Genomic DNA, 26,910 nt, shown 5'->3' with positions numbered 1-26,910 from the left:
CTGAGATGAAAATATTTTTGGAGAACCAGCTGGTGTCATAAGTGGTTAGTTTTAATAAAATTAAAAATGGTAGGAAATGCTATTACACTGCCCATATGATCATTGTATGTATTATTAGCCATATGCCAAAAAATATTTTGTTCAAAAACTTTGGGTTCCGACTAGAGTGGTCATTTACATGAATTTTGTGTGGAACGAAACATTGATTTTCAGTGTTTTCTGTCCTGTTCTTCAAACTTTTCAAAAAAAAAAAATCATTATCAAATATATCTGAATCGTTTGATTCACTCATCAAATAATTGTATTTAATGAAATATCTATATGTTTATTCCAGGTTATTAGCTCACTGCCTTTTTTACTTTCTCATATACGCCATAATAATCGCCAACAAAGTATAATAATCGCCAAAAAATTAGAAATCGAGATTTTGGCTAATCTTTACGTTTTAAACTTCCTTGAGTTCGAAAAATACATTTTTGGAAATATCCGTCTGTCTGTGACAAAGATAACTCAAAAACGCTTTGAGCTAGACGGATGAAATTAGGAATGCGCTCTTTATACGAATTTGCATATTTCTGTCAATTTTTGAACAAAACCCATTCAGAGAAAGTTCGTCTGTCCCGCTGTTCGAATATACGGTAACAAGATAACTACAAAACGAAGAGAATTAGATAAAATTCGGTACAAAGATTTACATCTATAGTGTAGACATCTGAGCCAAAACCGACAAAGGGTTGATTGTCTGTCTATCTGTACTTTCAGAAACATGTAAGCAGGATAATTTAATTTGTTTCCATTGGTTGAGAGAAACGTGTCTAAAGGGAAAATTTTTTTTTCGGATACTATTAACAGCATGCCAGAGAGTAACCGTGCAAAAACTCGCCAAGGTTGACGCGATAGATTCAGCGCAAATGGTAACTTCATGCCAAAAAGTTAGGATTGCATAATTATTGTACGCCAATGCCATGCAAAGCGTTCTCAGGGATGGCACCTTTATTAGAGATTGTACTAGAAAGCTTTGGAGAGGCCACTCTGGCTGGTTTCTAATATGCAATTTGAAGACTTAGGAAAATTTCATGTGCCGAAAATTCGATTTTGGAATATGTTTTCAGTGAAATCGATATCTCAAAACGAAGAAGTTTAATATCTCTTTTCTACACAGTTCCGTTTAATTTGTAAGATGAAAATGAGAAATCGCTGATTTGGACAATTCCATTTAATATGTAATAAGTTTAAGAAACACTTGTAACTTCAATAAAGCAAATATTCTCAATATGTGGTAAGTATACTCTTGGTACCTACTGAGTATTTGAAAGTAATATTAATAATGGTTAAAATCACAAAACTTAAGAGATTAAAACGAAAAGAAAGTCATAGAGTTTTATTTCCTTGTGTAAAAGACGAAAATTATGATATTGAAAGAATACTGGGCTGCAATGAAAGGCAAAACCTAAGAACTAAGTAATGAAGAAATAAAATATTCACAGAACCCAGAAAATTTCAAAAAAAAAAAAAAAAAAAACACGCTCGTCCAATGTGCATACGATGAACTAAAATCGCAATAAATTTATGCAGCTCCTTGCATAAAATTATATGTTTTCATTTCAACTTATATACATAAAACCAATTTCCATAAGAGAGGTGAAGGCTCGCATTGAAACTGTTGATAATCACGATGTCAAATAATTCATTATCCCGATCAGCTAGTTTTCAGCATAAATTCAAATTAAATTACTTTCAGTGCTATTTCCATTTGTAATGTGTAGAATTAATATTGTTATTAATTGGTGGAAGTGATCGCTCCAAAATTTTCTCATAATCTCTAATAAAAGGACTTCTGTATCATTAAACGCATGATTGGCGAACAATATTTAAGAAAGAGGCTATTAGAGTTTGATATTTGGCAATCTTTATTGGCGAATAATCGCTTCTTTTAATACAAACTGAATGTGTATTTTGGACACTTTTTTTTTAAATCAATTAAAACCAAAACTTGATATAAAACTACAATTGTAGTGGCAAGATCACATGCCAAATATCATTTATTCAACACATTATATTAATGAGTTGTCAGGTTTACATACTTCTGAAAGTATAGACCGACAATTCGTTAACCGAATGATTGGTTCCAAATTTATTATATATCCATTCTTAGATTTTAAATTTTTATATCAAATTTTATCCATTTAGCTCTCGTTATTTTGTAATTATCGTTTAATTTATATTCAGGCAGCCGGCCAGATACACTTTCTCTGAACAGATTCTGCCCAAAATTTAATAAATATCTACATATTTAGAGTAAAGTTCTATGTCAAATTTTCTTTGTTTAACTTAAAGGGCTTTTGAGTTTCACAGATAGACTCACATTCGCAGACAGACAAATATAATACCAAAATCTGTTTCTCGGACTTAAGAAGATTTGAAACATAAGATTCGCAAAATCTTGAGTTTGCATTTTTTGATAGTCACAATATTTTCTCATTATATACTTCATACACAAAAGAGTTCAGATGAAAGGAAATGCAAAATTAAAAATAAATCTAATAAACGTTATTATTTTGTGTTGTTTGGTAGTCAAGTTAGCTTATGCCTTTCATCTTATTCATAAAAGCTTCTTTATGGGAAAGGATAATTGGGCAACGGGATACTCAAAATTAAAAAGATTAAAAATGTAATCAATAGATGCGAGAGAAAATAGGGGACGTGGTCTCCCCGAAACTTTCTCGCATACTCTTCAATAAAAGTCTTGTGCCCCTTCCTCCTCGTAAAATTGCGGAGCTACGGTAAGGCCTCTAACTCTCTGCATGGCATCGGTGAAGGAAAGTACCATATATAGATATTTGACGTGAATTTAATATTTTTACTGAATCCCTCACGAGGATGTATGTTTTGGACAACTTTTTTCCAGCCAATTGATGAATAAATTGACACAAAACAGCAGTTATAGTCACAAGAAAACCTATCAAATTGCATTAAGTCACTGCGTTTAGGAGTTATTGCGATTATATGCATGCGAAAGTAAATGCAAATAGATGGTGAACCGTTTGACGGATTTGGTTCAAAATTGGGTGTTTATATTTTATGTACTTGAACCAAACCTGTGAACCAAATATTATTTACCAAGTTCCTAATGTTTTGTAATTATTGGGTTGCTTTGTTTCGAACAGGCAGGCAAGCATGCTAATTTCCTGTGAATGGATTTCGTTCAAAATTTCAAAAATGATAAAAGTTTACAATTTGATCGCAATTCCTTATGCTAGATTTTGCTGTGTTTACAGACAGACAGACATAGTACTAAAAATGTACTATATCCATTTTCAGGAAAGTCTGAACATGGATATTTATCAAAATCTCAAGTTCGAATTTTTAAAGATTACAATAGTTTCTTTTTGCAATACTTTTTTTTAAATGGTTAAATACCATAGCATTTCAGTCATATAGTGCAATATCATTGCAGTAGAGCTGAGGCGTGCGAGACTCTGTACTTGGAATATTTCATCAGATGATACAGAAGGAAAGAGAAAGATCTCTCTTCTTTTGGCTGGACGAGTGACTAGCATCACTCGTCCAGATATGGTTCAGGATGTAAAGGAAAATTTAAAATACAACGTTATTATATTATAAATACTTTATATAGTTTCTCAATTTGTTAAGCAGCTGTTAAAATAACTGATTATAATTATTCCATGTTCTAGATAGCTTCATTTAGTTATTAGGGCGAAATTTAAGAACCTAGTTAGACAATCTCAATAAAGCTATTTAAGATTGTTCCATTTAGTTTCTAGAATGCAATTTAAAACCCCTCCTCCAGGCAGTTTCATTATGTTGGAAGAAGTTTTAGAACCATAATTTTAAATAACTTTATCGTCCCCTATAGCTTTATTTATTTGCCAGGGAAAAGTTGTTTAGTTATGGTTTCAGAACAGCTTTATTTATTTTGTTGGACGGAGTTTAGTAGATAATACCTTAATAAGAAATATCCTAAATAAAACTGTATAAAGTAATTTAATTTAATTTGTAAAAAGAAGTTTAAAAATTATTGTTTTAGACAATTTTATTTAATTTGTGGGAAGAAGTTTCAGAACCACAGCTTTAGACAGTTTTATTTGGTTTGAAGAACACAATTCAAGAATTTCTGCATATTAGAGAGTTTAGTTTAATTTAGGAAAAAAAAGTTTAGAAAAAAAAAAACATGCATTAGACAACTCCATTTAGTATGATCATGACACGCAAAACAGAATTATCAAGAATGGTCATATTAAGTGAGACACTTAATTGATTTCTAGTCTAAACCATATTTGAAACAATAAAAATAAATGAAAATACAAATTATATGATTTATTTCCAGTTAAACTTCTCTCATAGAACATCTTCATCTTTTATTTTTATAATATGTATGAATACAGAAATTCATGTCAGTTGCCTTTATTCACTTTCCATTCACTCTGCGTCGTTTCCCGACATCTCAATACCCGTCTTTAAAGCGAGGTATCAATGGCATAATCCTTTATCTCTGGGGTCATCGAGTGTCACTTATGTTCTCTTTGAGTAAACATACAAAGAGACATCATAGGGAAATGACACTGGATGATGAATAGCATTTCACTCTCTTCCAAGGTGAAACGGACTCTGCAGACAGACGGAGGATTCGCCTTGGTGAAACGTTTGTGACATAATAATTTAGGAAGTTTCAGTCTAGGAACGAGACATTGATAGATTTCGCTATTCAGAGTTTAGGAATTGCTTATTGGGAGGAATTTACGTCTTTTAACTGCTTTGCAAAATTATGTTTCTGGGTTTAAAATAATTATCTTAAGTGCTTTCTATTATCGGTATGAGTTGTATGGATTATTATTTTTGGTCAAAATAATAATTTTATTTATTTTTATGTCTATTTATTTAGAATTAAAATCGATGTTAAGCTGAAACTTGAAATGATTTAGAAAACTAAGAATAATTGTTGATAAGCAAACATTAATTAATTAATTTTGTATCATTAATTTATTTCGCAAATAAGTACAGAAGTTGTATTCCTACATTCATGTATCTTAACTCTAATTTTTCCATAATTTTTTTCAGCAGTTGCCAAGTAATTATTCATAGAAGAAAGTAAAGAACGCAAGAAAAATAATAGACTTTTTAATAATTTTTAATAAAAAATAATCACAAATTTGTTCTTTTTCTGTTGAAATTCCTACTACTATTTTTACTGACTAATAAGTCACTTATTCAAAATTGTAATTTATCTAGAAAAACTTACAGCTCAGTTTAGGATAGATTATAGTGTTCTCAGGCTATAATACTAGACTCATCAATAACCGAGAATAAGACTACAGTTTTGATCTGACTATAAAAAAAATCTGGAAAAGTCATTTGCGATAATTTTGAATCACAATCTGAAAGACACTGAAAAATTAGAGGCATATCATCATCTGATAGGTATATTTTAATTAGATGGCTAAATACGAGTCTTGCAGTTCACGGATATGAACAACAATACCAAACCACTTATTCGACATCCAAAAGTCCATCCAAGGGCGATCAAGTTATGAGATCCATTGTCATATACACATAGCTGTACATATCTATCCTCCAATGTCTATGACAGATATATGCAACTATATGCATGCTGTATTTTAAGTCAAGTTCAACTTATTTATCCTTGTTACAGCCTAGAGAAGGATATTTTTAATAATTACCGAGTACAAAAGTCTTTTGAAGAAGGTTTAAATATGAAATGATATGTCATTTATGTGCTATTCATTTAGCATCAGATAGTAATTTAAATGGTTACATTAATAAGCCCAAATGCCGGCGTCCTGGCATAGGGGTAGTACGTCTTATCCGTGATCTGGGCGTCCTGGGTTCGAGTCCCAGGGGCCCAGACAGAAAAACTATGCCCAGATTTGGACATAGTTTTTCTGTCTGTGAGATGTGTGAGTGCGTCCTCCTGTAAAAAGGGATTGTGCAAGCGAATGAGTGATGCGTGAGTAGAAAAGTCGTACTCTTGGCCCTAGTTGGCGCTACTAAAAAATCAAGAGATGCTCTCCCACCGGCTTAAAATCGCTGTTTTCGTAACAGCGGGCTTGTCCATGGCAAGTGCCATTAAAAACAACAACATAAGCCCAAAGGATTTCACAAACCATTGGAAGATTTATATATTCACGAATGAGTACAGGTTTAGAAATAACAAACACTTTTAGATTCGGAGAGATCCAGGGATTCTTTATACTCCATTAATCAATGATGAAATAGATATAATGGAATAATCTCTTTTATCAATGATTAATTACGAAACGAAAAGAGATTAAGGAATTCTCATACAGAAGAGGAGACTGAATCTGTGTTTGGGATGACATTCTTTGAATGAATCTCTTTGGGTAATTTCAAAATGTCTTTTCTTTGGTGGTGTCATTATTGAAATCGATAGAAATAACATTTTGAATACCTATCTGTGCTACTGTAACAGATTATGCTTTTATTCCACACGACAACAACGCCAGAACACGCATGGTTCTGTTGTGGAAGATGATCTACAATTGCAAAAATTTTGCACGTGGTAGAATGATCTCATTCTTACCATCTAAACCTTATATAGCATATTTAGAATAATCTGCTCTAGCAGTTGTTTTCAAATCGTCACTTCACTTTCTACTTTTAGGGAAAATGCTAAATCGTCACTTCAAATGCTTTCTACTTTGGAAGAAAAAAAATATTAATGTCTACTACTATCCTGCTATCCTCTAAGATATCCTACTAAGCTATTTAATTGGTATCTACAGTTGGATTCTATTCTACAGTTGGCTTTTGATGTGTTGAAAATCGAACATATTCAACCGTGAGGACAATTTTTTCATATCAAACACAAAATGATTTTAAAACGATATTATTTGTAAATTCTACTTTTAGACATACCGTTTGTCACAACACTAATGAATAGCCTTCCGTTTTTTTTTTTCGAGTACCGATAATTTTTGTGTCTCTCGGCTAGCAATTGTCTGAATATCTAAACAAGACACGTCCTAACCCTACATAACTGAATATCTACAATACACGTCCTAGCCCTAAGCAATACACGTCCTACTACTACTAAAATAGTAATGGGACTTCCAGCCATATCAGATGAAGAAAAAATGCATAGAAAGACCGAGCGAGAATCTGCCAATTTGAAAAGAAAAGCTGATTGTGATAGTGCCACGTTGACGGCAAAATGTGAAAATTTTATTCAATATTTAGATATTGGAGATGTAAACAAAAAATGCTCTCTTTGAGGGGCTTTAAATTTTGAATAGGAAGTAGGCCAATCGGGAAATGTATGTTGACATCATGGAAAGATTAAGCTTCCAGCAAGGAACAAATGACCAGTGGTGTTTAAAAACTTACGAACGTCGGGGTTAGCGAGCGAGTCAGCAGGGAGTAAAACCCTCTAGTTTGTAATAAAAGAAAGGAAGAAAAAAAAATGACATAGATTGCAAATGTCATAATTATGTTCGTATTCTATGTTGTGATATGAATTCGGAAGTTAACTAATATATTTGTGCTTGAAGAAATAGGTGGTCCAGTTTGCTAAATAAGTTTTCGTAATTGGATAGATGGCGAAATTTTATTCAACTGTTTTTTTTTTCTCTTTAAAAAAAGATCTTAAAAAGTTATTTATGTTTTAATTTTTTCTATGAGGATATTTCAACATATTTTATTATATTTTTTTGTTAAAATTGATTCAATATCACTATAGATTTTAGAAAAATTTAGCAATACTGCAATTTTTCAAATTCTACAGCTTTTTCCTAATTTTACATATAATTTCCTAAGTACTGATTGCGAATCAAGTCTAAGGTTGAAGAGAAACAATATATTCTTAACATTCTATAGTTTTTGAAAATGAAATATTTTATTTTGTTGTACATTAAATTTGTCAAGTCTAGAATACAAATATAAAAATGTTGTGAAATATTAATATTGCAGAAGTTTATTTATAAGAGATTACTAATAATAAAGATAATTTTGTGTATGTGTTGGCGTTGAACAAGCCAGACCATTTGACCTATAGCCACCAAATTTGGCTCGTATATACTTTGAAGAGTGCGAGCATGTACTTCAGAGTAATTTTTTTTTTCAAATTTTAATTAGAATTTCAATAAATTAAAGTTAAGCTACGTTTTTGCGTTTATCTGTGATAACGCAAAATCCAGTGCACTGTGATATCCAAAATCCAGTTATCTGTGATATCCAAAAATATAACTGCACAAAAAATAAATTTTATGCTGTAACGAAATCAAAAAAATTATCTTTTTATTAATACTAATTTAATAATCGTGCAAATTTTCCCTGAATTTTGGCAGTTTTTAAAAATATTTTTAGCTTAGTTTTCCTTATAGAAAATTCAAATTGTTTTTATTGTTTCATCAATTAATCGTGTGATTTATTTAATTGTTGAAAGTTAAGAAAAAGAAAGATTCTATTTAATATATGTAGAGTTTACAAGACGAATAAAACAAGTGAAACAACACTAAGTATCGTGGACATTTAAGAGTAGACAATTACGGGCATTTATTTTTTAACCCTTTTCCCGCGGAAAAGTAATTCGACGCATAATTATTCACTTAGTACAAGGACTTAATACATATCATTGTTTTTAAACCGAAAAACAAATATATATAACAGTTTTAAATTGAATTTCCCCGAAAAATTAATCTGCATCGTCTTACCACTCTTTAGGTATTTTTAACAATAAAATATATATAAATAAAACGTCAAAATGCTGCATCGTCTTAACTGGTGCCTGAGAAGACTTCCGAGTATAAAGGGTTAATAGTGCTTTGATGTCATGAGACTAATCTCATGCACACACTAAACAAAGCATATGTAAGACAATTAAAATTTTCTTACATATGCGCTGTTTACATTGTCCATGATTCCACCGTCTGATAATTTAGTGGAATCATGGACAATGTAAATGTCTGATAATATCGATATAACCAATATATCTATATAACCAATGTCTAATTATATCGATAGGACTTAAATAAAATTATAACCAATATACCAGAAGAAGCCAGTTGGTCGCCGAAAGAGACTATTTTCTGAATAATTATTCTGTCAGTAATTTTTCAAATTATTGGAGCGTATTAAATATAAACGAATCTTTACCTTTTTTTTTTTTCCTCTATGCTTAATTCTTTGCAATTAAATTAAATCACGAAGAGCTTTGAAAACACAATAATAATAACTGTATCATTTGATTCGAAAACTATTCAGTACGATTTTCATCTGAGAATCATTCACAATACGTGAAAAGAAAAGTGGTCAAATTCAGAGTTATATTCTAATTCTCATTACTCATTTTGACAGGCATCGAATTAAGCATAAGGATTTGATCGATATCTTGAATCTGTTTCTATCATCACTTGTTTGAAATCGGCATTAATTAAAACTTGTTGTCGCAATACAGCAAGCTCTTCATAAAGTATTTCATTAAAAATTTCCCATTTGAAAAATGAAGTTGATGAAAAAATTGTTATATTTAATGTGCACTGGTCTTCACTTTCAACATAGCCAAAATGTATTGGCTTTGAAATTAGAGAAATAGATGTATTATTAACGTCATTAAATATTAATAAATAATGTCCTCATGAAGTCTAATAATGAATTATCATCTTCAAGATGACATTTATTGTTTTTATTTTATTAAATTATTCCGTTAAAATTCATTGACAAACGTGTGGAAACTTGAAAAATATATTAGAATAGAAATGATTGTGCAAAGTAGGGTAAAAAAAACTGCGGCTTTTTTATTTTTAAATTTAAATTATCACCTTTACGTATTTCAGATTTAAAGAGTCCTTTCATTTTGGCGTTTGATATTCTGTCGATTTTATTTTTTTTTACAAAGATTACTTTTAATCTAAAATTATTTTCATAAGAAATAGGAAAAAAAAAAAAAAAAAGATAAGAGGAATCTGTGAAAATTTGAATTGCAAAGTTTTTCGTTTCTTTCAAATAAATTGTTTCAGCATTCTGTATTATTTTGCAGACGATTTTTACCGCAAGTGTATTATCAGAATTCGTAAATTCAGACGGTAAATTTATATAGTAAAAAATTGTTTCAAAATTTATATCTTAAGTTCAATGGTTGGCAAACGACGGGAAAAATAAATTTGCAAGCAAAAAAAAATGGAATATTTAGATCAATTATTTATTAGATATTTTAATTAATGTTTCTGAATTAATATATGATAAATAAAAAAGGAAAATTATTGAAATTTGATTTCATATCTGTATATAAACATGACATGATTCTAATATGAACAAAGGTGAGGTATTGTTATTTTTTTAACTCCTTGGAATATGTAATTTAATAAAAATATTTAAAATATATAATTAAATAAAACTTTTAGTAGAAAATTAAATTTATTATTGCAAGTTCTGCTTACATTTCATTCGAGTTATCTTTTGGGCTAATAAATGATTTCCGGAATCAAAATAAACACAGCAAAAAGTAGAAAATGATCTTTACTAATTTTGATGAAAAATTCATATTTTTTTCTCAAGTTTTTTTTATGGTCTTTCTAAATTATTTTTTGATTTTAAATAAAGGTTTATCAAGTAATTTATTAAATTTACTTTTCCTTGCTAGCTTTCTGATGGAAGTAAGTTTATCATTTTTTTGTGTTTCTGAGATGCTGATTTCGTGTCTGAATTACATTATTTTAATGGTATGAAATTATGAGAATTAATTTATAGTTGCCTTAATGTTCATTCAATAGTTTTTGTCAATTTTATTTCATTAACATTTATTCATTTTAAGCTCGTTTTATTCCTGTATCTTACCAATTTAAACTTTTATTTTGTCTCATAACTATTCGATCCTCAATTTCTTGGATTCTGAATGCGTTCTAAGACAAAAATATTACTTTTAAAGAATAGCTGTAATTTTTTTAAACTTTTCATGATGCTTTTGCATTTAAAATAACAAAAGTATAGGTGAATTCTTAAATTAAAAAAAGAACTTATTTACTTCATTGTGAACAAAAACCTCCTATTTTTGCCGTTCAATTTTAACATAAATAAATGTGATTGTGGCTGTGTATGTATTTTCCATTTCCTCTTAAGCAACTGAATTTAATTCAACCGAATTTTTCGCACTTTAAAACAAGAAAAAAATATATAATCAACCTTTCAAGGTTCAAAGAATTAATTAAATATTCAGTTAATTAGAAATTAACTAAGATTTCACTTTCTTTTGCCACAATAAAGTCAAAGAAAATTATTCCATAAGAAATATTTTTTAAATCATCTTAAAGTACAAAATTTTGATATTTCAATTATATTAATTTCATTTCTGAACAATATTCCGTTTAGTTGTAATTAATTAATTTTCAAAAATTAAACACATTAATATTAATGTTAACTTTATACTATTCCACCATAATTTTTGGAATTTGGAATTTATTTTAATATGTGTATTTTCTCCAGGTTTTATATTTGTCTCAAAGTAGTGATTTAATTATACCTAAAAGAAGGCTTAAATTATTTGCACAAAACAAGAAAATTCTTATAAGTAAATGAACAGAAATATGAAGACAACAACGCCTTCGGGTTCTGTGAAATTAACTACTATTTAGCCTTTTTCTTTTTTCCCCAAAGAAACTGAAAAAAAGGATATTTAAAAATATATATATTTAAAATTTTTATAATGATTATGATTTCAATATTTTACATTTTTTTCAATTGTTATTAATTTTTTAAAAATTTAAAACAGATGATTTTGAAATAAAAAAAATTATAGGTACTCTTTTTCTAGACAATTCAGTGTGGTGTGGAAGTTTGGAGAAGAGGTGACAACTCAAGTGCCGTCCTTGACGTCTGATTTCGGTGTAAAATTACAATGTCAATTCTGAAACAACTCTAGTGTTGCCTTAGAATGAGACGTTAACAAAAATTTTCTGAACAAAATAAAAATTAAAACTTTATTTTTATTTTTTACATTTTTCTTTTCAATACCAGTATCTTGAAAAGGTTTTCTGTATTATACTTTATACAAAAGCAGTTTCTATTTAAAAATATTATATATGAAAGGATTTTAATCCCGAGCAGTGCACTGTATATTAAACACTAGATTTTAAATTTAAGAATCATTTCATATTTTTTAATCAAGTTAAATCTTGACTTCTTAAACCACGGAGCTCAACTTCTTACGAGGTTAAAGTAATCTTTCATGCAATTTGTTAACAATAAAAAAAAAAATTAAATTCTTAGGGGATTGGTATATTTTATAAGTTTATAAAATAACTGTTTATTATCTTTAATTTGACTGTTTTGCTTCCCTCTATACATTTTCAACGAAAGCAAGACCTTGAAAAGTATTTTGGATTAAAAAAAATTCAAATGTTAAATTAAGAAATTCTAATTTAATCGGTTCAGCTGAGCCAAGATTTTGACTGCTTTTAGGAAACGTCTGTAGCCAATTACATACATGTAATGAATAAAAATTATATACTAAAGCATTATTTATTTTCTTTTTGGCTATTTTTAATAAATTTTTTCTGTATCTGCTCCCGATTATAAAAATGATAATCGTCTGTTACGTCAAAAACGCCTAACTGCAAATACGTGCAACCACCTGTTCGTTTTCAAAACTGTTCTAAAATAAATTCGTCTAGAATTAGATAATGCAAAAATTTGTTTATTTGCTGGATTTCATAATTGTATGTACATATTTACAAGATGTGTAAAGTTTGTTGAAATAATCAAGTTAATTTATTTTGATCCTTGATAATATCTTTTCCACTTATTCTTAATAATTGTGTCATTATAATGTTTATAAATGTTCGAGTAGTTTAAATGTAATTTATCTCTTGGGATTTTTGTTAATTTTTTTTCTTTTAAACTGAAATGATTTATTATTTTAGAAAATACTTTTAGAGAAAAAAAAAATTCTTCTTTTCTAAAAACCAAAATTATTTATTCCATTTGTAAGATAAAATTTATTAAAGAGCAGTTGAAAGTGTTCCAATTTTATTATAAGACATAAAATCATAACATTAACAGAAGACCATTAAAAGTTTAATGAAAGTCTTGTTACCAAATGCGAAAAAGAATTTTTTTTATAAATTATATATTATATTTTTAAAATGTATAATATGTTTTTTATTAAACATATACAAATATACAGATGTTTTTTAAAAAATGCTATAAAATTTATTTGAAAAATAACTGCAATTATAATTTGTGTATTAGGAAAACTATAAATGAAAAGACTTAAAAAGACATTTCCATAGTTTTTATTTATAATTTACAAATCGGCCGGTAGAAGTATTGAGGTAACTTTTCATCTGCATATCAAGTTGATGCAGACGACATATACTTTCATATATCGATGTTTACATTATAGAAAAATACAATATTTCACCATAAAGTTATTTTTCATTTAAAGCTGCGACATCGTACAGAGAATATATTTCATAAAACACATTTTTATAAGCTTTTATCACACCAATATTTATTATGTAGCATTCACATAGCTTGAATGCCGGGACAAATCCATGAAATAAGAATTCACATTCTGAATCCACATATAAATACATAAATAAATTGATAATTAAAATTCAGAGAAGTGTTTCCTTGCTTCTGATAATGTAACTATATATGTGTGAGCAATTATTTTTTTATCTTTAAGTAAATAATAAATTATTCTTATTTATTTATTAAATTAAAAAATAAATACTGACAAACAGGATTAAAAACTGATCGCTTTCCAATGTAAATCATTGTTTCTGGCTTGAGTACCATATCGCAAATGATTTTTCATATAATTCAAAGATATTTAAGAAAGCCGTTTGAATTATTTATTATTGTTTCGGTAAAAAATAATTTAGCTTTATTTTTTATTTTTATTTCAAATGAAATATTAATTTTTATCAATATTCATTGAAATATAGATAAAACAGATACATAAATATATAAAAAATTATTTTTAACCTTCAAATGAATAATAAATAATTTCACAATTCAAAAATAGAAAGTGTCAAAGATTGGTTATTGATGTAAAGTCTATATAAGTATTTTTTTTTCTCTCTTTAACTGTCATTTATTAACAGAAGAAATCATATTGCTTTTAGTTCTGAAGCCAAACAGCAAACGATTTCACATAAACTTACAAAATTCTTTTAAAAAAAATCTTCGATTAATCTATTATTTTTCTGTAATGTAATTTTTATATTATTCTTAATCGTTATTTAAAATAAAAATTTAGATTTTAAAAATCTTTATTGAAATATAAATTATAATTTGATACTAAAAAACATGTTTGTAGAATTTATAGTTTGTCATCGATTTTATGATGAATGAATTAAAAAAAGTTACATCTATTCCTGGTTTTCGCCTTTAATTCTGAATTCAACTTATTTTCGTCTGAATTATCTTTATCTGTTGGTTATTATGAATCATATTTCCTTATTAATTTTTATTTATTTTGTCGTTTGCAAAAATCAACACACGAATGTAAATGGAGGGAAGTTAGTAATTCTTTGCTTTTCATTTATAAAATAAATTTTTCGACTAAAAAAAAGTTCTATTTAAAATCATAAAATTTTTCAATTTCACTTTGGAAATTCCAAATTTTGTCTCTATTTGTTTCTTTTCCAATTCGTCAATCCCATAAAATCAGTCATTTTGCAAGTCGGCTTCAGTGACCCGAAAACGTGATAATTATAATTAATCGTGACTATTTTTCAAGATGTTCGAAACACTGAACAAAGTGAGGGAAATAAAAATAATAAAAACATAAATAAATAAAAAATATCGGCATTCACCATTTTGGTAGAAAAATATTCGTTACCGATGATAGAAATCACGATTATCGTGCAGCTAACTGCATACGAAAATCATTCTTTTAAAGGTCTATCCGCAATTGAAATTCGGTTCAAACAAGATTAATAAATTATTTTATTTTTCTGATTGCCTGATTTTGGTTAATGCAATTAACAAAAAAACTTGATTAGTTAAAAAAATTTTTGATACCGAGTGAAAACTAAACATAAAAAGAATACACATTGAATAAAACTATGAGAAATATTATGACGACAACCAAGGTATTATTACAATGATATTTGCTTCAATCGAATGGTATTTAATATAATCCCAGTACAATTTAAAGTAATTAAAATTTTGTAATTCGAATTATTGGTTTCCTGTGCTATAAAACTATATTCAAAAGATTTTTTTTTCTTGCTACATAATTTTTTATAGTTTTTAAATTTCTAGAAGCGCATATTAAGTCCAAAGGCTGCTCAAAGTTCATTGCATATTATGAACTTAAATGATGGACTACAATATCATGAATTTGATTGTACTTCTAAATATTCTCTTTAAAAACAGTAAGGCATACATGAAAATATATTTTAAATTATTTGTTATTTTAAACTATTCCTTTTTCTGATAAGTTTAAAGCCTTAATGATTAGTGTCATGCTTTTAAATTAAAAACAAGTATTCCGTAAATTTAATATTAATGCAATTTTCATGTAATTGTTATTTAAATAAAGAAAAATTTCAGTAATCTAATATTTCAATTAACTTTTGTAAAATAAAGTTAAATTTGTGTGCGATTTCATACATAGATACATAGATTTCATGATCATTTATATTGATAGAATCTGAGAAAATATTAAAATTTACATGGATATTTAAAAATCCTGTCATATATGAAGTTGTGAAATCTTTTTCTCAAGACATACATTCACACGGAGACATTAAATTTAAATTATTTTTGACGTTTTAACTTAAATGCAGTCAGGAATAGAAAAATGTATGAAGACAAAGTCTTTGGTAAGTCCTTCTTCGTTCAAAATATAGATCGATTGGGTTCAATTGAATCAATATATAGAAAATCCCTGCAATAAAATATTTAAACACCAAAAGAGGTAGTTATTTCAAATTGGATCAACTGATATTACAAAAACTGAATTTAATAAATACATAAATAGATTAGAAGACAGTTTTTGTTTTATACCTGAAATTAGCTATCTTATTTGTCTTTTTTTTTCAAATAAAAGCGAAATTAAATTGCATTTCCTTAAAATTACACCTTATTTTTAAAAATGGTTAGCTTAGTCATCATTATATCAAAGCAAAAAATTAGAGAATATTAAATGAGTTGTACTTTTACAGATATACATAAAAATATATAAAAAGCACATAATATACATTCTTTCAATTTTCTTTCCATTTATCTTCCTTTAAACCACACTTGAGGACAAACCTATGTATTGCAACATCCTTAGATATAACATGGAAATAATTTTCATATACTATATACATCTGGTACAGTAAGAAGGCTTAGGAAACGCATCAATGTGCATCTAAAATATGACAGCATTTTCAAACTTTAATACACTTAAAGTTGCCTCCACTTCAAGGTAAAATTAAGGCTTATGAAAGCTATAACGATTTACAAAAATGAATGAAAAAGAAGTACATATGCTTTCTACAAATCATATATACTTTAATTTACTTATTAAAAACATTATATGATTTTATATTTAGGGGATGAAATTTACTCTGACGATATATTTTTTTAATTTTTTGGAAGTTGGATTTTTTCTAATATCTTTATAAATAATTTCTTGTTTAAGAAAAATTTAGCGAAATCTTCATATTAAAAGTTAATTTTAAAATTCGAATTTCCAGCTGTTAAAACTAGTTTTTATATATATATATATACACCTTGCTAATATTTTTGAGCTTAAAGCTTTAATTGATTAACTGAGATCATGATTTTCAACAAACGCTGTAAAAATACAAATATTAATGTCACTAAAATAAAGAAAAATTCTTTAAATAAATCTATATTTTTCAAAGCTGCGTACATTGTAATTTCTTCAGTGTATGCACAAAACTCCACAAGAATATGATTCGTTTCCAAAATAATTTACTTCCTACTGATTTCATACTATGCCACAACAATATTTGTTAACATAAAAAGGTAAAAGAATTCACTCAAAAGGTTTCATTTATCGCTACATTTTGAACAACTTTTACCACTAAAAGGGAAGAAAGTAATACAAACTGAAGAGATTTCTTAAAGGGGAGGCAGCTTTAAGGTCTGGTACCAATGGTATGAAGACACTAAGAGATGAAATAGTCGGTGGTTCAAACTGCAACCCACACAGCATTCCGTTTATGGTAGACGGATTAACACAAAAAAATTCTTACAAAAAATAGGAACCCTTTTCCCCATTAGATGCAGTACTTATCCACAATATGGGGTCTCTAGGCAGAAGAATCCTGCCATTGTATCGCCTTTATATTCTCACTAGCATCTTTCTGTACAGGTCCTTGCTTGACGACAGAAAATCGAAGTCAAGTAGTCAAGAGACCCTTGGTCACTGATTAGCATCTTTTGATGACAGTGGAGACGTTGCTCCACTACCAGGACTGTGATGGGTCGGTGTGCTGCAGTTGGGACTGTTCTCTTTGGTCGACCCTATGTCAGTGGGTACGAGGCCTTCCTTCATGCGTTTCTTCTGTTTCATTCGTCTGTTCTGGAACCAGATCTTGACCTGGGTTTCATTGAGTCCAAGGGATGATGCAATCTCGATTCGACGAGCTCGGGTTAAATATTTGTTGTAGTGGAACTCTTTCTCCAGTTCGGTGAGCTGCTTGGTGGTGAAGTTTGTCCTGCCAGACCCTGATCCGTTGTGGTTAGAGTTACCGGATATAGATGAACTTCCGGAGAAGTTGGCAGTATTAGGGTTGGACGTGGGCGTTCCTGTATTGTAACCATATTCCGTCTTGGGAACTAGAAAAAACAAATTAGAAATCAGAATAAAACTTAAGAAACAACAAATGAGAAATACATTTCTAAATACTGTATTAACCCCACAATGCATCGTGTAGCCATTTGGCTACATGTTGTTATTGCCATTTATAAGTTTCACATGATTCTTTCAAAGAATGACAATGAGTATTTGGAATTTTTTTTTTTAAATTCGTTTTGATAAACATTTGCAAAACTTATCAATAAATGGCAAGAATGGAACTAGAATTAAATTTAAACTGGGAACGTAGAAAATACCGAGATGGTTGTTGTATGAATAATTCTATCATTAAAATACTACCAAAATATTTTATTTCCATTGTAAAAATATATTGTTAAATACGAAAATTTATTGCAGATTTGTCTTAATGTGATTTATGTCCCTGGGATATTGTTTACTTCGTGATGTAGTCAATTGACGCATTTTAATTGTTTTATTAAAATTTCATCAGAAAAAAATAAGCAAATTTTTTAGAATATTATTTTCCTGAATTATATGCAGGTATTCAAAACATGTATTTTTTTGTAAAAAAAAGAAGAAGAAAAATCATGCATTCTAGGGTTAGATATTTGTTTTGAGAAATATCAAATTCCAGCAAAGAAAGATATTCCACTACTTATCAATCAAAAATAGCCAAACTCAACTAACAGGCCACTTTGACTAATCTGAACCTTACACTCATCCGGTAGACTGTCGGTATGTTTTTTTTTTTTTTTTTTTTTTAAGGCTATTTGAACAATCTCGAATGCAGGAGATGAACCAGTTCTTCCCCATTCTCATATATTTTAGATTATTTACTAAAAAAATGAATAATCATATTGTGAATTTATATTTTAATTATAAAAATGACAAAGGAAATTTTTTTTTCTTGGTGTAAATATCCGTTATATGAGGAAAACATATATTTAAATATATTGTTTTGAACGGTTACTTCAGAATTGTGCCAACCATGGAACAACATTTCATCAATATGAATGAAAATATAAAGAATTCCACGTATAAACCGTGCCATAATCTTAAAAATGAGACTTTTTTTTAAAAAAACAATGAATCATGGAAAGATTACAAACAATGAATTATAATAAACTACAAGCGGACAAAAATTCTATATTATATTCTTTGTTGCCATTTTATTTCAACTTCTCTATATTAATTTCAAAAATAAGATCTAATATTCAATTGGATTAAGTGCAAATAAAAAAAATGTTATATGGCATTTTCTAGAAATATTTTGGTGATTTACTATATAAGTAAAATTCAAGCAGAGTTACAGGAAATGTTGGGTGATAATTAGAAAAAGAATGAGAGTTTTTTAATGAAACACTTTTTTAGTCTAAAAAAGCAATTAAAAAGCAATGAAGTTCCCATCCAGTTATTGTCAGAAGTTTAAAATACTTTTCTAATTTGTTGTGGTTTATATATCAACCTTATCTATATGCTTCGTTATTTTCGTAAAACCTAATTGCCCAGCAAAATTTCCCTCTTTTTCTGATTTTTAAAAGAAGAGGGTTCTAAAAGAATTTCGAATTTTTTAAAAAAAACTGTTGCTATCGATTCCAACAATAGCTAATGATTAACGATCTGTTTGAAATAGTTCCAAGAAAAGGCCCACGGAATTTCACTCTTTTTCTTCAGTGAAAAACTCAGGAAGTTGGTCGTGTTAATAGAAATCAAATATAAATCATAGATAATGAATTACGGGAAAAAAAAATCTTAGGTTTTTCCTCCTGCAGTTGAATAGATTTCTAAAAACAAATGGCGGTGAACATTACATTCCAATAACAAAATGCTACATTACATTCCAATAATACAAATAAACGTCTCAAAATTACCTATGCATTCATCATGTGTTTATGTTTCAACTGCTTGGTTTTTCTAGCTTTACTATGCCTGAATCGGTGACCAGTTTGGTCATTGGAGCAATAAACGAATACTCTAACTGTTAAACAGTTCCTGTTTGGTATCAATGCAAATTAAATGTATACTTTTATTCTGTTTAAAGTTAAATTACTAGTACCTACTGATCCGTAGATGGGTTTTTGGTATCTACCCATGCAATTAAGGAAACACATTAGATAAGAATTGCATTTTATACCTTCCCGTTGCTTGAAACAGACTTTCAATGGCATTCTCTTTAATAAGTATTATTTCCCTTCCTCAAAGCATAAAATTGTAAACCTTGAAGATCTTCAATATCATGGATGCTTAGATTTTTATTTTACGAGTTCCGCATGTGGGAGTTTTTTTTTTTTTTTAATTTTATTTTCATCAAAATATAGTAAAGAAGACCGAATATACATTTTGAACGGCTTATTCTTTTACCGATTGAAATATTCAAAATGTCATAAAAATCTAAACTTTAGAGCTTAAAACTGTACACTAAATTCCATTTATCCAATTATTTGCGATTTTGAATTTATATATTATATATGATTTCGTAAGTACAAACCCACATATGGTTAACCTATGGGTAGATTTAGTTCAAATTTTGAAGCGAAACTACATTGGGGATACTAAATTCTGTATAGAAAATTTTAACTATCTAGATCTTTATGTTATACTTGGACATACAGACAGATTTCCTGTGAATGGATTTCGTTATAAAATTAAAAAGAAATCTACACATTTAATGAATGCTTACTAACCAAATATCTACCATATTGTTATTTTTGAGTCATTTTCATATATCCAAATAAAAAACCTGTCATGTTTTTCAGATTCAGGACGTATTTACATGATTCCAAAAAGTAGAAACCCACTATGGGTAGATTTAGTTCAAAATTTGAAGCGAAACTACATTGGGGATGATAAATTCTGTATAGAAAATTTTAACTATCTAGATCTTTATGTTATACTTGGACATACAGACAGATTTCCTGTGAATGGATTTCGTTATAAAATTAAAAAGAAATCTACACATTTAATGAATGCTTACTAACCAAATATCTACCATATTGTTATTTTTGAGTCATTTTCATATATCCAAATAAAAAACCTGTCATGTTTTTCAGATTCAGGACGTATTTACATGATTCCAAAAAGTAGAAACCCACTATGGGTAGATTTAGTTCAAAATTTGAAGCGAAACTACATTGGGGATGTTAAATTCTGTACAGCAAATTTTAACTATCTAGATCTTTCTATTATACGCGGACATACAGACAGATTTCCTGTGAATGGATTTCGTTAAAAAATTTAAAAGAAATCTGCACATTTAATGAAAGTTTACTAACCAAATATCTATCATATAGTTCAAAGTGTTTTTGAGTCATGTTCATAGATTCAAATATATATCCAAAGTCATGTTTTTCCGATTCAAGAGAGTATAAAATTCGTCGAAATCGTGAGGTCAAATTTTTTGATGAATACATTTTTTAATTCATCTGCGAGAAGTAAAAAAGGTAATACTAGCATTAGTTTTATTCATATATCTAAATCCTTCCTATTTTAAAAGCGGATGAAATAAATCCATTTGCTCATAAAATTAGTTTCCTTCTAAGAATCGCGCAAATATGTGAAAATTTAAAAATAATAACAGATAAATTTTTTAGTAAAATTTCGAAAATAATTCCATGCAGAGAAGTAATAATAATAATAATAATAAATAAATATGAAAATTAATTATTTTATTTATTGACTATAAAATTTACTGATTATTTGATAATTTTTTTCTATTGTAGAACAATACTGCTCCATTAAAGAACAATCAATTACGATTCAAATGTAATCGTGAAATTTTGCTTTAACATTAATAAGTAATTGACTGAGATTTTTTTAAGAATTATTAATAAAATATGAAAGCCTATTCAAGATATAATTCTCATATATTAAAGAAAGTTTTTAATAATTTGAAACAAATTATGTATTTATTATTTCATCGGTTTTTTTTCCTTCTTTTATTTATACAATTTGAAAACGCAAAAATAAGAGCATGGATTTATCGGTTCAAAATTTAGTAAAAAGATTACCTGGTGTATAAATCAAAATACTAGATAATGTAACAATTGAAGCGTAACGTTTTATATACGATAAAACTTTGTTACAAAGATGTAAAGTTTTTCATAATTTCTTACCTATTGCTTCAGAGATATTTTAAGATTGCTAAAAATTTTTTTTTTGTCAGTTCGAATTTTACCAAATATAATTTTACCAAACTCTCTTATAACCTTGCGATTCTTTATTCTTTTATTAATCTCGTTGCTATTACTCGTAAGAATAAATAAAAAATGTTTTTATATTCTTATTCACGCACCAAATTTCTTCAAAACTAACATGCAAAACCAAATTTGTGAGTTTTCATATTGATATTTCCAGTTAAGAAATAAAAATAATCGATTTTGCGAAGTTAAGGGCACGAATATAGATCCCATGTAGTATTTTGATAAATATGCCTTGAAAGGCAAAAATAATTTGCATGTGGAAATATTTTACCTTTTAAACTTTTTCTTTGTTAGATCCCATGGAAAATGGTGGATGGACATTGCTGAAATTTTTCCAAAGATCAATAACAAAAAAATTAAAAAGTAAAATTCTAATTTCCAATCCAAAATCTTGCAGTGCCATAACGTTTTATGTTTAATTTGTCGGGCTTGACTGCATTATGTGTATAAGATTCCTATATGATATAATTTACTGAAAGATTGATTTTTAAAATAACGATTTGGCATTTAGTAGACTGGCATTTCTTAATAATCGTCTGCGTTTGTATGATGAAATCTGCTATCGTTTCTAAGCCAAGCTTACAAGTTCTTAAAATGCGATACATTTCCAATAAATTTGAAACATAAATACATTTATAAATATTCAAAATGCGATTTTAAGAAAGGAAATTTATTTATTTTGAATTCAATATTATAATGTGATAGCTGAATCTATAATTTATTTTCAATTGTTTTTTTTTTGAAAAAATGACAAATGATTACAAATTTTTTATTAACTGCCACATCAATTTATATAACGGCTTTCGATTTCACCTGCCGGAGACTAGATTATTTCAGTTTCAAAGGTTTTGAATTACCCTAAAAGTTTAATAAATACCACAGAAATATAATTATGTCTATTTAAAGATAGTCTTGATTAATCAAATCACTGAAAATAAGGTCGTTTTCGTAAAGCATTTTTGATACGAAACTTTTTCTAAACAATGATTTAGTTGGTATTCAAATAAAATTTAATATATTTATTTTCACTGATATTTATGTAGAGGTTATAAAACTTCGTAGTATTTTTAAAAGGATTTTCTATCAAAAGTTATTTAATATATCGTATTTATTACAAAGGTGATTGTAATTTTACAAAGTTTAACTTTGCCAGAAATATCACAAAAATAAATCTAAAACAGTTTAATCAATATAGAACAAGAAATATGAGCAACAACAGTATGAATATAAAATATGAAAAGAGGCAACCTTATAAATAATTTTAACAACTTTTGAAATTGTTTGAAATTTAGTAACATTCCGTTGCTTACATCATAACATCATATAAAAAGTTATAAATGTTTCTATTTAACAGAATAGTAAATATTTCTTTTTTGTTTTGAAAACAAATCGTTGCAAAATAAACATTAATTACTCGGTTCACTGCATTCCCTCCCTTTTTTATCTGTTTCAGAAGTCAACAGGAATTTTATTTCAGTTGCTTATACAATAGGTTTTGTAATGCAAACATCCTTGCAGAATATAATTCAAAGTTCGATTAGCATTTTTCTTATTTATATATTTCTTTCCAATAATGATTTTTTACCTTTTTATATATATTTATAAAAATGACAAAACAAAAAGTTTTTTTTAAAGCAAGTACGAGCAGTTCAGCCTAACTTAGCAAAACTTCTTCACAACTTTGCGCAATTATATTCAAAATGAATATCTATGTCAATTAACCCGAAAATGATTCAAAGAATAGACTTGTGAAACATTTACTTACAAAAGAGATTGTTTACCTTTATTAACATGTTGATTTTAGTTAACTAAGGAACGATGCTTAGGAAAGAGTTATAGTATAACTAGCAGACCCGGCCACTCGTTGCTGTGGCTAAGGTTTTTGTTATATTACATAGTAGTAAATTATTCAATAGAAACGGTAGGAGAACACCAGTCATGGGGACCACCATGCTTTTTTACACAGATGTCATTTGTAAAAAAACATGGGGACCTCCATGATTGATTTTCTACAACCGCTGATATTGAGCAAAAACCAATACAAAAAAATAATTTTAAATTTCTTTATTTTTTGTATTCAAGTTTGTAACAAATGAGTACATTACAAAGTTGTTAGTAAAAAACACTTAGAGGTTAGAGGCAGGTAGGGCAGATAGTTTTAAATCTTTGACAATAATGTTTACTATTTTGAATTATAAATACTTTTAATTTCAATTTAATTTAGCACTAATCGGTGCACAATAATTTTGGTTATATTATATAAACAAAATAGAAATTTATAATACCAATAACTTTGTTATTTTCAATTAAAAGATTCCCTTATCACGGCGCTGTACGATTTAAATTATTTTTAATGAAGTCATTTAATTTACATAGCATTTGCCAAAATAAATTTTGAAACAAAAACGCAAGGCGCACAAATATATATTATTATGAAATATAGATTTGAAGACTTAAATTTAAGTTTATTGAAAATTTGTCATTGAAATATATATTTAAAATTTTAATTGGCGTTAAGGAAGACCCTTGATCTTTAAAATTTGATTTATGATGTTCTGTTAAATTATGCACTCGTAAATTGACCCTTAAAACTGAAACCATGTATGGTATAATGTTTTGACATGATTAAAACAACTTGTGCTCTAAATAATAATGCCAATTCTTTAATTTTGTGTTTAAAATTATCTCTGGGCCTGTATAGGATTTTTTTTTTTTTTTGAAAATTTCATAAACAGACCGAGAAATAATTTGCAACAGACAAAATCATTTTGACAAATACGGTATTGTAGACCCTTTTCTACTGTTTTATTTTATTTACTATAAGTCACCAAATTTTTTGCTTCGAAGTAAGTAAAGCACTTTTTTGAAAAATGTTATTATTTACTTTTTGTTTTTGCTTGTGATATTTATCATTTCACTGTCTCTGTTTAAATTTCTACCCAACAAATTTACCCAGTTTTTTAGAAAGAAAATTAGCTTTCCAAAATTACAACATAATTAATTGCTTATTTTAATTCTGATAGACCTGGGATTGCAGTACATTAGAAGAAAAATTCCCATTATTTTATTTTGAGTAATATGATATGTTGAGCGTGTAAATCAAATTTCCCAAATAAAACAATTTTTAAAAAATAGCTTTAAATTTAGCTGTGAAATGCGTTAATGTAACCGGATTTAATATTTCCCGATTAAGTGTTTACAAAAACACTTTTATTTCCCCAAGTTACAATTTAGGCTTTTTAGAATATTGCTTTGTTTCAGATAAAAAGTAGTGTTTAAAAAGATTGAGTAAATGTTTTTATTTAACTCGTTTTTCTAAAAATTTTGCTTATATCAAATGATTTCTTTCAATCAATATTTTATTTAAATGGTTTAAAATTATTATTATTAATAAAGAATTGAGGAAAGAAATAAATAATAAACACTTATACTGACAATAAAATAACCCATTTTTTTATTTTTATATTACTTTTAATTATAGCTAAGTTGAAACTCAAATTATAGTCAAGTGAAAACTAAAGCAATTATTAACTATGAAATCAATCAAATTTTAGAAATTTATTACCCTCTCACTTATTGTTACGAAAAATAACTGGTTTAATTTTTTATTATTCCTGCGTTTGATTCTTTGAACCTTTTTTTTTTTCTAGTTTGCTTTTTTCGAAATCATATGTATTTGAAAATACTAGACGTCAACCATATTTCATTCAAATTATTTGAAAACTTTCTATAACCTCAGAAATATTAACAAAATAGAATTAGGCATCTGTTTTTAAAAATATTGATTAGAAAATTTCTTAATAATAAAAAAAATAGGATATTTTCCAAAATATATCGCAAATTTTAGAGAAAACTTTTTTTTCTTCCAAACCTAATTGAGGTATCCACAATCAGATATATAATTCCACTAAATTCATTAAGTAGGTAGTGTTTCACCAAGAAAAGGATTTTCAGAATTTTAATTAAGAATTTATTTGAATTTTAACATCTTTTCTAAATAATTTCAGAGCACATTATTCCCCAAAATTTATTTCGTCATTACTTTAAAATTAAAGAAAAAGAAAAAGCTTTTCACGATGACCTGTTTGTTTTCATACATTTTTTCCCCTAATTTTAATAAACTTAAAAATATTTGGAATATATTTTATAGCATTACTTTTCACTGTTTTGGTTTCTGGATTTTCATTCATATACGTAGCGACGGTATTAAATACGGTCCTTTTTTTTTTTTTTAGCGCACGTTATCACAGACGAATTTTTTTTAAATTTTTAACATGCATATCATGTGACTTCATATTAAGTTATAAGCCTATAATAATATATCAAATCCAAAAACATATTATTCGATTTATCATGTTAAAAGATATTTAAAAACATTACAGCTGAAGCACGTATATTTCAAAACTCATGTTATACGATATATTGAAATTTGATTTCTCTAATTACAATATTATTTTCGGTACTTCATCTGTATTTTCTTGGATTTCAGAATGTGCATTTTCATAGTTGGCATGCATTTATAACAGATACATATTCATAATGCATTATAAAATAAACCTATAATGAATATATATACACAGTTTCTTATATAAAATAATGGATTTTAGTTTGCGAGAATTCATATATCTTACATTAGGGTTGATCTTTTTCTTTGAAAAACGTTTTCGTTTAATGTCTTTGAAAATGTCAGAAACATATCCTCTTAAACTTCATTAATAATTTCTTAGATTTTCTAAAATTTTACATATATCAATATTACTTCCTTCTGGTATTCGGAAACCTCAATTTTTTTTCTAAAATTTTGATAAAAGCTGCATTGTTTTGTTGAGGTTGAAAATAAACAGCTCAGAAATTTAGATTTTAAAATATTTTTCCTGTTCAGTAATTTAAAATGAAATATTTTTTAATTAAAAAAAATACTAGTTTTTTTTT

At 27.6% G+C, this 26,910-nt stretch overlaps 1 protein-coding gene across 1 annotated transcript in view; it reads right to left on the bottom strand.

Moving 5' to 3' along the window:
* Window positions 1-13,288: 13,288 nt before the first annotated feature.
* LOC129980998 (homeobox protein Hox-A1-like) overlaps window positions 13,289-26,910 on the bottom strand; it is a 68,064-nt gene continuing 54,442 nt past the window's right edge. Inside the window, exon 2 of the mRNA XM_056091573.1 lies at window positions 13,289-17,799. Coding sequence (XP_055947548.1) covers window positions 17,384-17,799 — 416 coding nt within the window. The 3' untranslated portion in view covers window positions 13,289-17,383. The remainder of the gene's footprint in view (window positions 17,800-26,910) is intronic.

This window comes from Argiope bruennichi, chromosome 8 (genome assembly GCF_947563725.1).
Source record: "Argiope bruennichi chromosome 8, qqArgBrue1.1, whole genome shotgun sequence".
Taxonomy (NCBI): Eukaryota; Metazoa; Arthropoda; class Arachnida; order Araneae; family Araneidae; genus Argiope; species Argiope bruennichi.
This window is presented reverse-complemented; position numbering and strand designations above follow the sequence as displayed.